Source organism: Pseudogymnoascus verrucosus (assembly GCF_001662655.1).
Source record: "Pseudogymnoascus verrucosus strain UAMH 10579 unplaced genomic scaffold scaffold_14, whole genome shotgun sequence".
In the NCBI taxonomy this organism is placed as follows: Eukaryota; Fungi; Ascomycota; class Leotiomycetes; order Thelebolales; family Thelebolaceae; genus Pseudogymnoascus; species Pseudogymnoascus verrucosus.
Window position 1 is genome coordinate 345,027 of NW_017263665.1, and position 14,625 is coordinate 359,651.

At 52.5% G+C, this 14,625-nt stretch overlaps 5 protein-coding genes across 5 annotated transcripts; 2 read left to right on the plus strand and 3 right to left on the minus strand.

Moving 5' to 3' along the window:
• Positions 1-1,245: 1,245 nt before the first annotated feature.
• On the minus strand, positions 1,246-4,297 carry VE01_03983 (uncharacterized protein; the record flags this gene model as incomplete). Its single annotated transcript, XM_018273462.1, has 4 exons — positions 1,246-2,129; positions 2,182-3,268; positions 3,321-4,037; positions 4,148-4,297. The coding sequence occupies 4 exons, from the start codon at positions 4,295-4,297 to the stop codon at positions 1,246-1,248; spliced, it is 2,838 nt and encodes a 945-aa protein (XP_018131688.1).
• A 566-nt stretch (positions 4,298-4,863) lies between these two features.
• Positions 4,864-6,793, plus strand: VE01_03984 (uncharacterized protein; the record flags this gene model as incomplete). Its single annotated transcript, XM_018273463.2, has 3 exons — positions 4,864-6,139; positions 6,245-6,367; positions 6,452-6,793. The coding sequence occupies exons 1-3, from the start codon at positions 5,987-5,989 to the stop codon at positions 6,791-6,793; spliced, it is 618 nt and encodes a 205-aa protein (XP_018131691.1). The 5' UTR covers positions 4,864-5,986.
• Positions 6,794-6,810: 17 nt separating this feature from the next.
• On the minus strand, positions 6,811-10,333 carry KLP5 (kinesin-like protein Klp5; the record flags this gene model as incomplete). Its single annotated transcript, XM_018273464.2, has 4 exons — positions 6,811-9,990; positions 10,040-10,159; positions 10,208-10,247; positions 10,294-10,333. The coding sequence occupies 4 exons, from the start codon at positions 10,331-10,333 to the stop codon at positions 7,176-7,178; spliced, it is 3,015 nt and encodes a 1,004-aa protein (XP_018131690.1). The 3' UTR covers positions 6,811-7,175.
• Positions 10,334-11,065: 732 nt separating this feature from the next.
• Positions 11,066-12,025, minus strand: VE01_03986 (uncharacterized protein; the record flags this gene model as incomplete). Its single annotated transcript, XM_018273465.1, has 1 exon — positions 11,066-12,025. The coding sequence occupies one exon, from the start codon at positions 12,023-12,025 to the stop codon at positions 11,066-11,068; it is 960 nt and encodes a 319-aa protein (XP_018131693.1).
• A 434-nt stretch (positions 12,026-12,459) lies between these two features.
• On the plus strand, positions 12,460-14,454 carry TIM50_2 (mitochondrial inner membrane protein required for protein import). Its single transcript, XM_018273466.2, has 2 exons — positions 12,460-13,575; positions 13,627-14,454. Exons 1-2 carry the CDS (start codon positions 12,550-12,552, stop codon positions 14,242-14,244), a joined length of 1,644 nt encoding a protein of 547 aa, XP_018131692.1. The 5' UTR covers positions 12,460-12,549; the 3' UTR covers positions 14,245-14,454.
• The last annotated feature ends 171 nt before the right edge of the window (positions 14,455-14,625 follow it).

Sequence of the window (14,625 nt, forward strand, 5' to 3'; positions counted from 1 at the left end):
GTCTGGCGTTGCTGTCTGTGTTTTTGCCACAGCGGTTTCCTTCGTTTTTTTGGGGGGGGCCGCTGTACGTGGACAGCGACGTCAGGCCATCCCGCCATCCAACATGGTTGTGCTGCTCTGCGCGCTTTCGTTTTCTGGATTACCCCTTTACCTCTCCTGGTATGGGGCGGGGGTTGCTGCCTTTGTCGTTCCACAGCAGCTCCTCGGGGCTGCTGCACGTGGGCAGCAACTCCTGGCTTCTTTCTCGTGAGTGCTTTAGTTCTTGAACAAGGGTTCTATCCATAGGACCTGGTCCGGTTGTCGTGCTTTCCGAATCGACTTGTGTTGAGGATTCTCACGAGCCTGAGTTCTCCATCTTTAATGGGAGTGTGATAATCTCTCGGTCATCAACCAGCGACTACCTATCCGAGATCTTGATCAAATCGGTATCAGACACCGCATTCTCACCGAAGTTGGTACTAGGACTATTTCAACGGCTTCGCAACTCGACTTGGCTATCTGTCCAGGCACCCTCCATCGGATCCATCCGCATACGAGCATACTTTTCATCTCCTATTTCCAGTTTCGCTAGCTTTTATATGACTTCGCATTCATCGACTTTGGCTTTTTTACCGCGAATTTGTTACTTTGGCTCTTTTGTGCGACTCTGCATGTTTCTGCGCTTTGGCATCTGTTTTGGCTTGGTACATTGAGTAACTCTGCAACTTTGGTTTCTTCTTTCGGCATTGGCGGCTACTTCTCGACTTGGTGCGCATATTCATCGACAGCTTCTGCTTTTCCTTTCTGTACGAGTAGACAGAGAAGTCAATAAAGCGTGCTTTTAAATTGAGGTCCTCCTGAATGTGGCTGTGAATGTGAATGTGACATAATTGCGGTGATAAATGCGAGTAATAGAGTGAGGAATTGTGAATGGGCGAAGGGCGTGAAGGGTTCTGTGATTGTGAATCCGCAATCCTGTCTCATTTCACTCCACTCACTGATCAATAACTTCACAGCATTTGAACAACGAAAGATGACACGGTAGATAAAGCGCATTGATTCTCCGGGCTAATTCACGGCTTAGCCAAGAACACAATATAATACGGTACGATATGGTATGGTATACACACCCAACCTCCCAACTCCACCCCACCTTCCCAAACGCCATCCTCACCCAAAATCACCACCCCATCATAGCAAACCCATCCACAAACGCCAACCCCCAATCATACATTTTACAAGTCTCCCCCCCATCTTCATCCCCCCTCACGCACCACCACCTCCACTCCCAATATCAAAAATATTCAACGGCCACGCTCCCCCCGTCGTCGCACCCCCACCATCCCCCATCATCCCCCCCCCCTGCTGCTGCTGCTGTCCTCCCATAACCCCCCCACCCATCTGCCCCATCTCCGCCCCTTGCCCCCCTCCTCCTCCTCCATCCCCAGAACCCCCACCCATCTCCCTCCCACCAAGTTGCATCAGCGCACTCGCGCTGTAACAATCCTGCGGTTCCAGATTCCCCGCCATAGTCGACGTCCACAGCTGCCACGACTGCGACCCAGAGTGCGGATTCCCGTTCGCCCCGGTAGCGGAGCCATTAACGCCCATCCCGCCGACGCTGTTCCCCGTGGCGGTGTTGGGTTGGGCGTTTGATCGCACGGGCCATGCGGCTGGTACTTGTGATGCTTGTGCTGCGAAGGCGGCGAGAAGGGGCGCTTCGACGCTGTCGCTCATGCCGGGTGTGTAGGCGTATCCGTGCTCCTGTGGTTGGTACGGTACTCCTGATGATGCTGGCGGGTCGGGGTAGTACTGTGTTGCGGCTGGGTAGGGTGTGGATTGGTGGGCAAGACCTTGTTGGTCGGGTGTGAGGTATGCATTTCCGGCTGTTGGCGAGCCGTGGGTGTTGTCGGGATATTGGTTTGTGAAGGTGGAGGTAGAGGGTTGGGGGTATGCGCTAGGATTCGCGTGAGTGGGTGTAGCTGTGGTGCCGGTGGTAGAGGGAGCGGCGTTGGTGTTTTGGGATTGTGGGCGGCGGGAGGGTGATTTGGAGTGCTCGGCTGCCGCTTTGCTTTGAAGGTTGCGGCTCAAGAGACCGATTGTACCATCAGTTACAACGCGGACGGCTTCGCGGAGGCGGGTGCCAGAGCCTGGCGATGTTAGTCTTTGTAGGGATAGAAATTGGAATAAGGTAAGACATACCGAGTAGCGCGCCAATATCACCCATGATATTCAGCCACTCATCCATCTCAACTCTCAGTGCCGATAGGTCCGAAGCAGTCGTCTCATTGCGCTTCTCCCACTGCGCAAACAGTGTCGTAGTAATCGCCATCACAAATACAGCGCTATTATACCAAGTCGTATCCAAACTCTTGAAAGTCTGTAGTTGCTTCGCAGCCACAAGCATCTGCCCTGCGCACTCGACACAGATTCGCATGCTCTCCGTATTAAACGCCACATCTTGCGTCATAGACACAGCCGGGTGTCGTAGCAGCATGCGGAACTCGAGACCCCATAGCTCAGCGTACAGAGCGAAAACGCGGGCCTCCTGTCCGTTCGACGCTGACGAGGTAACGAGCTCGCTTGGCAAGCCATCGCGCCACTCCTTGATCTTGGCCTCGAGCGTGTGCACGGCCTCCATGTATGTGTCTGGCGACCGTTGCACGGTGTATATCGTGCTGAACATGCCCAGGAATAGCGCGTGGACCTTGAAGGCCTGCAGGCCGATGGTATGGAGGCACTTCCCGCTTCTCTGTGACAGGGGCATCTCGAGCTCGGCGAATACTTCATCGTCCATTGGCTCTGGAATTTCAACATCGAAGTCCTCGAGGCGGAAGGGCATGGGGCGCCCCAGCTTGCCGCTCAGTGTAATACTGATGACGAGGATTGACCAGAAGATACGCTTGCGGATCTCCTGGTCGTAGGCGCTCACGTCGCTGTCAGGTCCCCATCGCTTGACTGAGCGGTGCAGGCCGAGCTCCATGGCAAATATTACCGTCACCCGCGAGAGGATCCAGCTGGCGCCTGGTTTGGGGAAATTGCGAAGGTGTGAGCAGACCAACGCCATGGCCTGCGCGTCTTCAAGAGTGTGGCTACATGATAGGTCGTAGAACATGCCGAGCGCGTAATGGTAGTGGAGGTTGGACTGGGCGTTGAGGTAGGCTTGCTGCGACGAATCTTCCAGGTTGCGGACAGAGTATTGGAAGAACATGATCGCGAAGACCATGTGGATCATCACGGTCTGAGCGACAGTCGGGCGGAAACTTGGGTCATCGTAAACGCGAGTCAACTATCGTATATTAGAATCCTAAAGGCAATTTGAGAAAGAGGGCAATACATACCAGAGCCATGAAAGTTCCCTTGTGAAGAATTGGCATAAATGAATTGATGACGCGGAAGAACCATTGTGCATATGTGATCCCCTCTTCCCTATCAGGCAGCTTGACCTTATCAAGCTTCGGGTTGATATTGAGGGCACTCTGCAGGAAGGCTTGGTACGACTTATTATATAAATTCGGGTGTAGCGTATTCTGCTCCGGCTCATCGAGATCCTGCGACGGGAAATCGGTAATGTCAATCTCCATCCCCAGAATCGACAGCGCCGTGCCCTTGATCGAGCTCAACGCCGACTTCGGCGGCAACACGCCCAGGTAGTTATCTCCAGGACATCCTGCTCTAAACGCCGGCAGCGCGCGGAACAGATTCGTCTCCTGTGGGTTCGTGGAAGCGTTGTGGCTCGGCGTCGGAGTCGCGTACACGCTGGAGTTCGGACCCGCAGTCCACATCGACGGGAGACCATTCTGAGAGACGTTGTTGTAGTACTGGGCAGCTGGCTCTGGGAAGGTATTCGATGGCTTAACTTCAATGCCATTCTGCATCAATAGGCCCTCTAGCTCGCGGATCCGCGACGATTGATCGCGGTTTTGTTGCTCGATTGACTCCACGTAGCCTCGCGGGGCAGCGCGGCCGGTGATGCGGTCCGTGGTTCGACATTCTGTATTATTTTGTAGGCAAGGCGAGCATCCATTCGTCAGGCCATCGCAGCGAATCTTCCGCACCTGTGAAAATCAATCAGCGACTATAATTTAGTTGCGGTCTCCCCGCGGTCGCATTGCCTGGGGCCGATCCGGCAGGGTTTAGTTAGTTATAGGGGACGTATGCGCCGTACCTTGCATCGGTCGCAGGCCTGACCCGTTCTGGTCGACGACTGTAGACGCTTCTTGACTGAGTTGGAGAAAGTCTCTGGCTTCGTTTCTGGCTTTGGTAACTTCGCTGGCGTGCCCGTGGGCGACCCTGAGGCCGTTCGCTTTGGAGGCATTGGGTGAGCTCGAGGTGGTGCGGAGGATGCCGTGCTTAGGATGCGTATGGAAGAAGCCGAAGGTGACGGAGACAGGGACGGCGACACTGAATGATGACCGAGATGGTCTCGATGAGTTTGTCGCAACGCGCCCACGACAAGCTGAGACGATAACGACAACGACGACGCCGTGTTGTCGCGAAGGAATCGATGGAGATGGTGGTTTTGGGTGTCTTGAGTGCTCCAAGAGCCCATTTTTGGGATCTTGTGGGATTTTGTGCAGTGGACAGGGAAAACGCGCTAATTTTCGAGGCTGGGGGGCTGGCGTGTAAATACCACGGCGCTGGATATCACTGTGATGGGATATATAGGGAGCACCGTGCATCACATTGAGTATATATATATATAATATATATATAAAAATGTATTAATGAGTAAGAAAGAGTATGGGATTTGAGGATATTTGGGATTCGAAGGGGGTGGGAAATGGACAAATGGGATAGGGATGGAGAACAATATATCGAACGACTTTCATACTCTCTGCCGCCTTTATGAATATTGATATTGACATTGATATTGGCTGTCTTGCATTCTCAGGACTGCGCGCATAGCTATGTGTAAGATAGCAGGTGCATATGTATAATGTCTTTCTTTATATTTATTTTTATATCATATATTTAGACTTGGCTGCATCGTGAACAAGCTTCTTCCTTCATACGAGGAAGTATGGACACCCTGCTCAGCCCCGCCAACCACATCATACAACTCTGTCAGCGTCAACTCTGTCATCATCCAGATCTCAGACCCCTAGGAGACCCCGATGAGCCAGGTTTAGTCTAGAGCGTCTGGGGAGAATCAACCGGACCAGCATACTACCACATATACGGTGCAACGTTCTTTCCCAGCCTATCATGAGTTACAAAGCGCCTGAGCCAGCCGTCTGTGAGTGACAGGTCCTGTGCATACATCCATACATCTTTCTGTGATGAATGCGGCTGAGCATCTTTGCAGCACCTCACCTTAAGAAATCCCCGAATACGGCTGGTTCTCGTCCTACATCGACGATTCTTTGTCACCGCATCGTGGCTGACTGATGGTCTCTCTGGACATATTATTGGCATGTCTCTATATATACTTCGTATCGGATGTTCCTGGACAACCAACCAGACAAGCCGATGAGGTAGCTACCGGGCATCCCGGGGCGGCAGGGTAGATGCCGATGCATGTTGAAGCTGCAGATGTGGATATCCTGCAATGAACATCAGCCCTATGGCCGCCGGGTTATGTGAGATGCGGGTTGTTCACTTTCTAGTGGACCATTTATTAGCATTTGTCGCCTAAACATACCCCGCCGGGGCATATCATCGACCATCGACATGTCAAAAACAACCACAACCACAACCACAGATATCCCATCCCGACCCAAGCAACCGCCGTCTTCGTGTCTTCCCGCAACTGCATCTCCTGAAACAATACCAAGAATTCCCAAGGGCTCTATTCTGGAAACTATTCTAGGCCTCATCTCACCTCACCCGCACTGAAAATCACGGGATCGGCGATTGGACCCCAAAACTCAGCTGAACAGCTCTGCCCCGCCATCCCCCACCATCACCGCCACCACCACCACAACCCAAGACATCCAGCGCATATACCTCTCCTTACTCGGCCTCATCACGCCTTCCGCGTACGACCTCACCTTCACCGCCCCCAATGTCTCTCACCACCATCGCCATCGAACACCTGCCCCCGGGTCACGATGTCCATATCGCCCTCTTCCACTCCGTCACCAACGCCGCCTTTCTGCATGCGCAGCTGCTCGCCGGCAACACCGACTTCGAATATGCCCTCATCGATGCTAGCGTCGTGCGTCTCCCCTTCCTCTTCCCGCCCGCCACTCTCCTGTCAGGGTTGATGTGCATCACGTGATCATGGTGTGAACAGGAGAGACTGGCTTACTGGCTACTATAGGTCGTGTCGAAGGTGCAGATCCTCGCCGCAGCATTCAGGGCGATAAACGATAATATTGAGGGCCGATTGCGGACGCGGAACGTGCATTCGGAAATAGTCTTCTGTCTCAGCCCTAACAACAACGTGAGTCAACGCCCGAGTTCGAGACTCCTCCCCACATGGCCACAAGCATCACCCCTCTCGCATCCATACTAACTCCCCCACCAGATCGCAGAATCCTTCCGTCGCTTCGGCGTCTCCCCCACCACCACCTCCCTAATAGCCATCAAAATCACCACCCCCTCCTCCCCCCCATCCCTAACCCCCGCATCGATACAAGAACACCTCACCTCCGCCGTGGAGGGCAAGCAGGCCCCCTTCAGCGACGAGGAGCTCGGCACGGTGACGGACTGGGCGAGGGTGAGGAAGGTGTATAAACTCCCGCTTGTGGGGCAGCAGGGGAAGAAGAAGGGGATGGGGGAGGAGGAGAAGAGGGAGGAAGAGGAGAGGGAGAGGAGGGAGTTGGGGGTGCAGGTTTTGGGGGCTATGGCGTTGAGGGGTGCGTCGTAGTGAAGGATGGGATTGCAAATAGAAATCATGAAATTTAATAAAGTGACTATCTGGTTGCTATCCGTGAGACATGTCATCATGAAGCACCACCTTATAAATGAGCAACCACAGCTACTACTGAACTCAACACCAACTGGATATCATCACAAAAAACCACAAGAACAACCACAGAAACGATGAATGAAGAAAAACAAGTTCTCCAGGAATTCATATCAGTACAATACAAGAAACCGGCTTTCGCCACGCCACGCCCATTCCCACCTACTACTCCCAACCCAAACCTGTATAATGCATACAAACCCTAACATATGCTCGAACTTTCAAAAAAAAACAGCCACACAAACGCCTCGCGCCGCCTCATCCCTTCACTTCCCAACAATCATCACCGCCAACCCCCCTTCCCCACAACCCCAACCACACTCTCCCTCTGCCTTGGCGCCCCCACAACCCCCAACCTAACAGCCTGCACCGCACTCATCCCCCCCACCGAACTGGCAATCGTCGTCCTCCTCGGCGCCCCTCCACTCGACGCATTCTTAATCACCGGCGCCGATCGTGGACTAAGCACACTCACACCCACAATAGGCTCCTTCCCGGACCCAACCATCCTCCTCGCCTGCCCGGCCGAGAAATGCGCTTCTGCGGGCGGACTCCCAGCGGAAGCAGCGGTGGGACTACGGCGGCGCGCGGTGCGAAGGGCACTCTCGGACATACTGTGTGCGTGGCTTCCGCGGGAGCGGCGCAGCGCGGCGCGGATCTTAGCACTATCCGCGTGCGAGATATTTTCCGTGTCCGACGTCGGCGCGGACGAGTCCGGGGTCGAGGACGGCGTGAGTTCATTGGCGAGCGCCGAGGTGGGGGGAGCGGATGTCGAGAGACGGTTTCCGGCTTTGGTGGGGTCGATGGAGCGGAGGGGGGAGGTGTCAGAGGAGGATGGGGATGTGGAGGTTGGGTGGGTGGTGGGAGATGTGGTGTCGGGTCGCTTGGAGAGGAAGCCGGTTTGGAAGCGGTTGTTCTTGGGCTTGATGTCCAGGCTTGGCTGAGGCGCTTCGGGAATGGGCGATGAATCTGTAGCCTCGTCTAGTAGTTCTGAGGCGAGGTCCGATGGAAGCGGTGGCAGGATAAAGCTCGCTTCCGCTGAAGAGGCCTCGGGTGTGAACTGAAGCTTCTGCGGTGTCTTCTCAAACTCCGCGAGGGCGCCCGAGTCGGCATCGTCGCGCCAGCGCACGCTGCGCTTCTTCGGTGACTTCTTGTTTGGCGTGAAGGAGATGCCCTTCTTGCCTGGGATCTTGCGACGTCTAGGCGAGCCTCTCATTGGGGAGGCGGCTACATGTTCTGGGACTGGAGCGGGCAAGGGCTCCAATGCTGGCGGTGCGATCTGAGTATCGTCGTCTACGAACAAATTGACTTGCTTCTTCGTCTTCGGCGTCCCACGCTTCATTGGTGGGAAAGCTTGGGTAACGTTGAGCGACCCATCGGGCTTGATGACGTGCGACGCAGCAGTCGAGCAGCTGTTAAACAACCTCGTCAAAACCGACTTGGCGTGTCGAACGGCATCTTCTTGACTCATGGCGAGGATGTCACCGAGAGAAGAGATCAGGTCGAACTGGGCAGAGAGCAGCACTTGCATAACGCCCGAATCTCCGGATTTCTCTAACTCGACAACCTCCAATAGCGCATCGCGTGCAGCGTTCGCCTTGAGAAGCTCCGCTTCGCGTTCCAAACTCGCGACTTCTGTTCCATCTGTTGTGCCATCGGCCTCGGTCAGCTGACGAATGCTGTTCTGCGCCGCGGAATCAATGGCGCGCTCCCAGTTATTCTTCTGCTGGCGTTGATGGTAATGCTGGCGGCTATGCTCTAGCTCGACCAGGATTCCTTGGGCTGTCTTCCTCATTGAGGTCAAGCTTGGTGGCATGACGCCATCGTCTCTGTTGTCGCAGATGCTGTCGAAGGAAGCAATCCATGCTGACAGGATCGAGATTCTGCGCTCAATTTGGTGCAGCTTCTTCATGTTATTTGACTTCTCCTGCCTCTCCGAAACCGACAATTCGTATGCCGCGCGAATCCTTGCGATGCCTTCTTTCGCGATAACTTCTCTCTTTTCGGTCTGCTTCTTAAATTTCACAAACGCGGCCTCCTCATAATTCTTCTGCTGGGCCCGAAGTTCAGTAATGAGAGCCATTTGCTCATCGATCTTAATTACGAAATCCTTCACATGGCGGTTGACATTATAAACGTTTCTCGTGACCTTCGTTTGGATGTTCTTGGCTCTGTTCGCATACCGTAATGTATTCTGCGTCTCGTCGAAATGCGCGCTCGAGGGGCTGACACAAACAATCATAACCGTCCTGCAGTTGCCTCCGAGGGAGAATTTAAGCAGTCGAGTGAGCTTTGAATTTCTGTATGGGACGTGGTTCTTCTTGCGGGGGTCACATAATGCGTTGATACAGCTTCCCAAAGCTAGCAGCGATTTGTTGATGTTCGCACCTTCAAGAAGGCGGTCTCCTCGATTCTTCGTCACACTTGCGCGCTCGCTGCCCGCAAGATCGATAATGCTGAGTGTTGCCATGGTATGTGGCTCGTTCACGGCGGCGTTCCTGTCCTTTTGCGCCACATTGATCTGTAAAACTGCGTGTGATCGTGATGATGTCGCGTTCGCTTCTGTCGGTGATATTGTGCGGTATTCGTTTCCCTTCACAATCATGTCCATGACTTCCTGGACATCTTTGGGGTGGTGGCTAGATAACGCAGCCACGGAGACAGTCTGGTTCGCATCCTCTCTCAACATCAATCCTTGTTTACTTCCACCAGGCTCGAGCAAATCTCGGATCGTCTCGTTATAGATCTCCAGGTATGAAAGGGACACCTCAGTATGCTTCTCGTCGCTCCTCTCCGCAATCTTCTCAAACAACTCTTGCATTGTCAAGAAAATGATGCCAGGCTGCTGAGCTGTTCCGGTAATCGTATGGGTCTTGCCGCAGCCAGTGGCTCCGTATGCAAAAACGGTTGCATTGTATCCGTCCAGTACGCTGTCCAGAAGGTTTCGAGTCGTCGCTTCGTATACGTCGCCTTGTGTTGTGTTCTCGTCAAATACTCGGTCGAATCCAAAAGTCTGATCCTTGCTTCGCTTTCCCATACTCATGAGGTTTCCCCGAGAGAATTTTGACATGCCATTGTCTTCGGGTGGATCGAACACACTGTAAGAATTGTCAGTACCAGCTGCCGTCTCCAACATGAGCAACATACAGGCATTTATCGTCCACGACTTTGATCACCGGGTGTATGCCTTTATTCGTAATTCTCGAGGTAGGCGCTGCTGCGAGGGACCCATCGCCCAGAAAGATTGTTCCATCATCGCATTTCTTGCTACAAATTGTCAGAGTCCGGATTCTGAGCTGGGGCGGATACACTTACAGTTGCGCAGCCTCCTTCAGCGTGAACGGTCTCACACGAACTAGAAAATGTTATTCCAGCTCATAGGAGTGTATGGTTACCCTTACCAGTTACTGAGATAGAAGACGCTCCTGTAGGTGGCTCCATCTCTGTTGTTGCTCGGATCCTCTGTCAAACCTCCTCCCAGAACTCGCGTAAACAAAGCCCCTTTGGCTCCTGGTTGAGCCTGGTATATCGTAATTATAAATGCGAGTGGCAGAATAATATTTCTGGTATCTTAGGCGTTTGCTGTTGTTAGTAGGTCGTGTCGCAATTGTCGCGAAGAAAGGTCGTTATCATTGTTTGCTTGGTATGGGCTGTAAACTGAGGGTCCTCCTTGATGTTGTGGTGGTTGTCTATCCAACGCAAGCGACGCAACCAACTGCAAGGCTGACGAGACAAGGCTTCACGACTTGAAACATCACCCCTAGCATGATTTTCTATTTCTCAGGAACCACTTTTATAAACTCAGGTCTTTAGCTGCTGGATGTTTAATTTTATATAAATCCCGTTCATTCACAACTAAAGTTTTTATTTCCCCTAAAGATAGTTGGTTAAAATGTTCGGTCACAAGAAGGGATTGTGTCAGAATTTCATTTAAGACAGCGATTGCATTGCAGAGCATCTCAGGTCACGAGATTGTCGTGGAATTTTATTGAAAACAACGGTTCATAGCATTCATTATAATTCATTCACCGAGCTTGCAGAACCAGCCAGTCATTCCAAATAGAAGAGTAGCCATAAAAGAGCAGAGAACCTGTGGGTAACCAGGTCACAAAACACCAACCGAACAGACAGAACAGCCAGAACAGCCAGATTAGCCGGAACTTCGCTCCATCCTCAAGAGACCACAGTAACCTCAGGTGGAATTCGTATCACTATAGGCTTTGCTGCGATTCTCAGATCAATCACCTCTTTTCCTTTCTCGTTGGTCCAACCCCTCTCCGGCCCCCACGATATCACTTTCCGATGCTGGTTCACCACACTCGTCAAACCGCTTATCATGGGTCCATCCTTGTTGATTGAAGTCCAGGCGTCAAGCTGGACCTCTCTGATTGATGGCACAGCCTCCAAAATCTTGTCAAGCAAGGATTTCGAAAAATCTTCATAGAATGATTCGCCCAGACCTCTGGCGCGGTACCCATTAAACATTGGATCTGATGTATCAACCTGAACCATGACTTTGAGTATGCGAACATTTGTAGCATCCTTTAGGCCTAGAGATTCCGTCACCGCCCAGTTCTTCGGAGGGCTTGCAAACCCTGGGCCAAGGCGTAACTCAAGCGATGATATAGAGTTCCGGCATCGTGGGGATAGGCGGGCAAGAAGCGGCCGCTTTGACTTGAAGTACCGGTCGATACATGGGAAGATCCGGAACGTCCTCGTGGAATAAAGGAGATGAGATGCCTCCCCATGTATTTGGCGCGAGGCATATAATATGGACAACTTGCGGTGGATATTTTTGTAGTTGTCCGGGTCCAGATCAATGACGTCGGGGCAAGAGTGGAATATCAAGGCGTATATCTTCAACCGAAGCTCCGAGGGGAGATCGAGAAGTCTGAACGGCTCTGTTGCCTCTGACTTCGATGTCACATCTTCCGCAGGGTACGCTCTAGTCGCCGAGATCTTTGCACCTCCCCGTGCCCTCAGCGTCAAGACTTTGTGTTTCATTGACGAGTCTTCCGGCTCCGATTTCTGATCTTGTGGAGAATACGCGGATGAGTGGATCGCACCACTGGTCCCAGAGACTTTCGCACTTCCTCCTCCCCGTGACCTCAGCGTCAACACTTTATTCTTCATTGATGCAGTGACTTTCTCGATGATTTCAGGGTTTGGATTTGTCAAAGAGTAGTTTTATTGAACGTTAAATCGTAAAATAGGTAGCTTAGGGCCAAGATAGTACGAAAGTTGTAGTTGAAGGGTTTGGAGTGTAGCACTACAACGGGCGAGATCCTTTCATGGAGCGGTCTTCGAGAAGAGCCGGACTCATGGTCTCGTCTTTAGCAGAGCCATTTCGCTCTCCCCAGCTAATACAACTCTACGTCCATTGAAAGTAAAGGAGCGTCGAGTCAAATTTCGTTCACTGGGTGCAACTTTGAAGAAGAAAGGACGAGAAGAGGACAGGAAGTTTGTTTTATGTTGAAAGAACTGCTAGCGTGGTCGAGTCGGCCACCGTACCGACCTAGGCTGGTTTTTTTGGGAGGACCATAATTCCATCATCGAATTACCCCCGAGCCTCATCCAAGCTCAAATGTCCTTCTAGTCGGAGTGTCGCATTTGTAGGATTCACATATTGGGCATCCTTTGAAGCCCATATTTCCACAATGCTTTCAAGAGCAGTGCGCGGCTCTCTGCGCGCCCCAGCCCTCAGGGCGGCGCCAGTAAGATTCCTCCGACCCTCAACAGCTCTATGGAGTCGGGGGCTTGCCGACCAGCGACCAGGTCAGCCAAAGAAGCCGACAACCCAGCAAAGACCTTCATCGGAACTTCCGACGAAGGCATCCGCTGGCGGCGCTGCGGCTGGTGCAAACGGGAAAGCGTCATCCATCGAAGACCCCGACGTATCTTCGCAACAACCCGAATTCGAAACTCAAGCATCACCATCGGAGAATGCCCCACTGAACGAAGCCGCATCTACCAGCGGCGCGCCGCAACACTTCAAACTGCCTGATCTCAGGGGAGGCCTACCGTCGACGCTGGAGTTCGAATCCAAGGGCAGCACAGCCAACGAATCTGCGGCGTCGGCCCTGAACCTTACGGAAGACCCACATGAAGCAACTGGCGGAGGTGGACGAGGGCCGAAAGGCGAGCTCCCAGCATCGGCATATGTATCGTCTTCGGAGAAGAAGCGTGCTCGTGTTGCAAACTACCTGTACGGGTCATTTTTCGCAACGTGCATTGCCGCATACGTATACTTGGGCAGAAACTGGGAGTCGGATGAGGAAGAGCGACAACACGTCGATGCGCCTTCTGGATGGTCTCTTGGACTCATGTGGGCTCGTTTCCGAGCTCGCACGGGAGACCAGCTGAGCTACTACAGCGAGCCAACATTTAAGAAGCTCTTGCCAGACGTTGACCCAAGCTTCGGACGCCCATACACACTGGTTCTGAGTTTGGAGGACCTACTCATCCACAGTGAGTGGTCAAGAGAGCACGGATGGCGGATGGCAAAGAGGCCTGGTGTGGACTACTTCCTGAGATACCTCAGCCAGTACTACGAACTGGTTATATTTACCTCCGTCCCGTGGGCCATCGGCGAGCCAGTCATTAAGAAGCTAGACCCATACCATGTCGTCACCTGGCCATTGTTCCGAGAGGCTACAATGTACAGAAAGGGCGAATATGTCAAGGTATGAACTGCAAACGGTTGGATTGCTGACATTAAGCTAACTATCTGCCAGGATCTCTCATACCTGAACCGTGACCTTTCAAAGGTCATTATCCTCGACACCTCTAAGGCCCACACGGAAGAGCAGCCCGAAAACGCCATCATAATGCCGAAGTGGAAGGGCGATTCCAAGGACAAGGAGCTGGTTTCACTCATTCCATTCCTGGAGTATATCCCCACGATGGCCGTTCCAGATGTGAGGAAGGCCATTGCCTCGTTCGAAGGAACTCATATCCCAACTGAATTTGCGGCACGCGAAGCAGTCGCCCGTAAGAAGTTCATGGAACAAATTGAAGCCGAGAAGAAGAAGAAGCCGAAGAAGGGCGGCGTCAGCTTCTTGAACTCTGCTCTTGGCATCAAGCCACAGGCTGCCTTTGAGGGAGAGCAGTCAGCCAGCGAGGCGTTTGCCCAAGGTAAGATGTTGCAAGACCAGGCGAGAGAGAGAGGCCAGAAGAACTATGAGGCTTTGGATAAGATGATTAGGGAGGAGGGTGAGAAGTGGCTGAAGGAAGAGGCTGCTCATGAGGAGATGGCGAAGCAGGAGGGCATGAAGGCTATGAAGAGCGGGCTGACTGGGTTCTTTGGTGTGCCTGGAGATAAGCCCAATGAGCCTTCGTCTTCGTCCTCGTGAACAGGGAATGGCATGGGTGGGTGTGGCACTTGAGTCGAGGGGAAGCACTTCTTGCGACTGTTCGAGTCCCTAACTCAACTCTCATCTCTTTTGTATGTTGGTTTGCGTTGCGAAGGTACGATCTCCGTGTCTGAAAAGTGTGCAAAATTGTACAATACATCGGTTGGATTGGGTAAGGCTGTAAGATATATATAGATGGGGTGTAACGAATAATATACTTTCTATGAATTTATTTTGTTATACTTATTTTATTTATGGTGGTTTTGGTTGGATTAATATATTTGGACCGAAAAAATAAATACGTCAAGTGAGATAAATACCGTTAGCGATTATCTACGGTAGGGAAAATTACATCAATCTCGAAGAATATGGTAGGCAAAA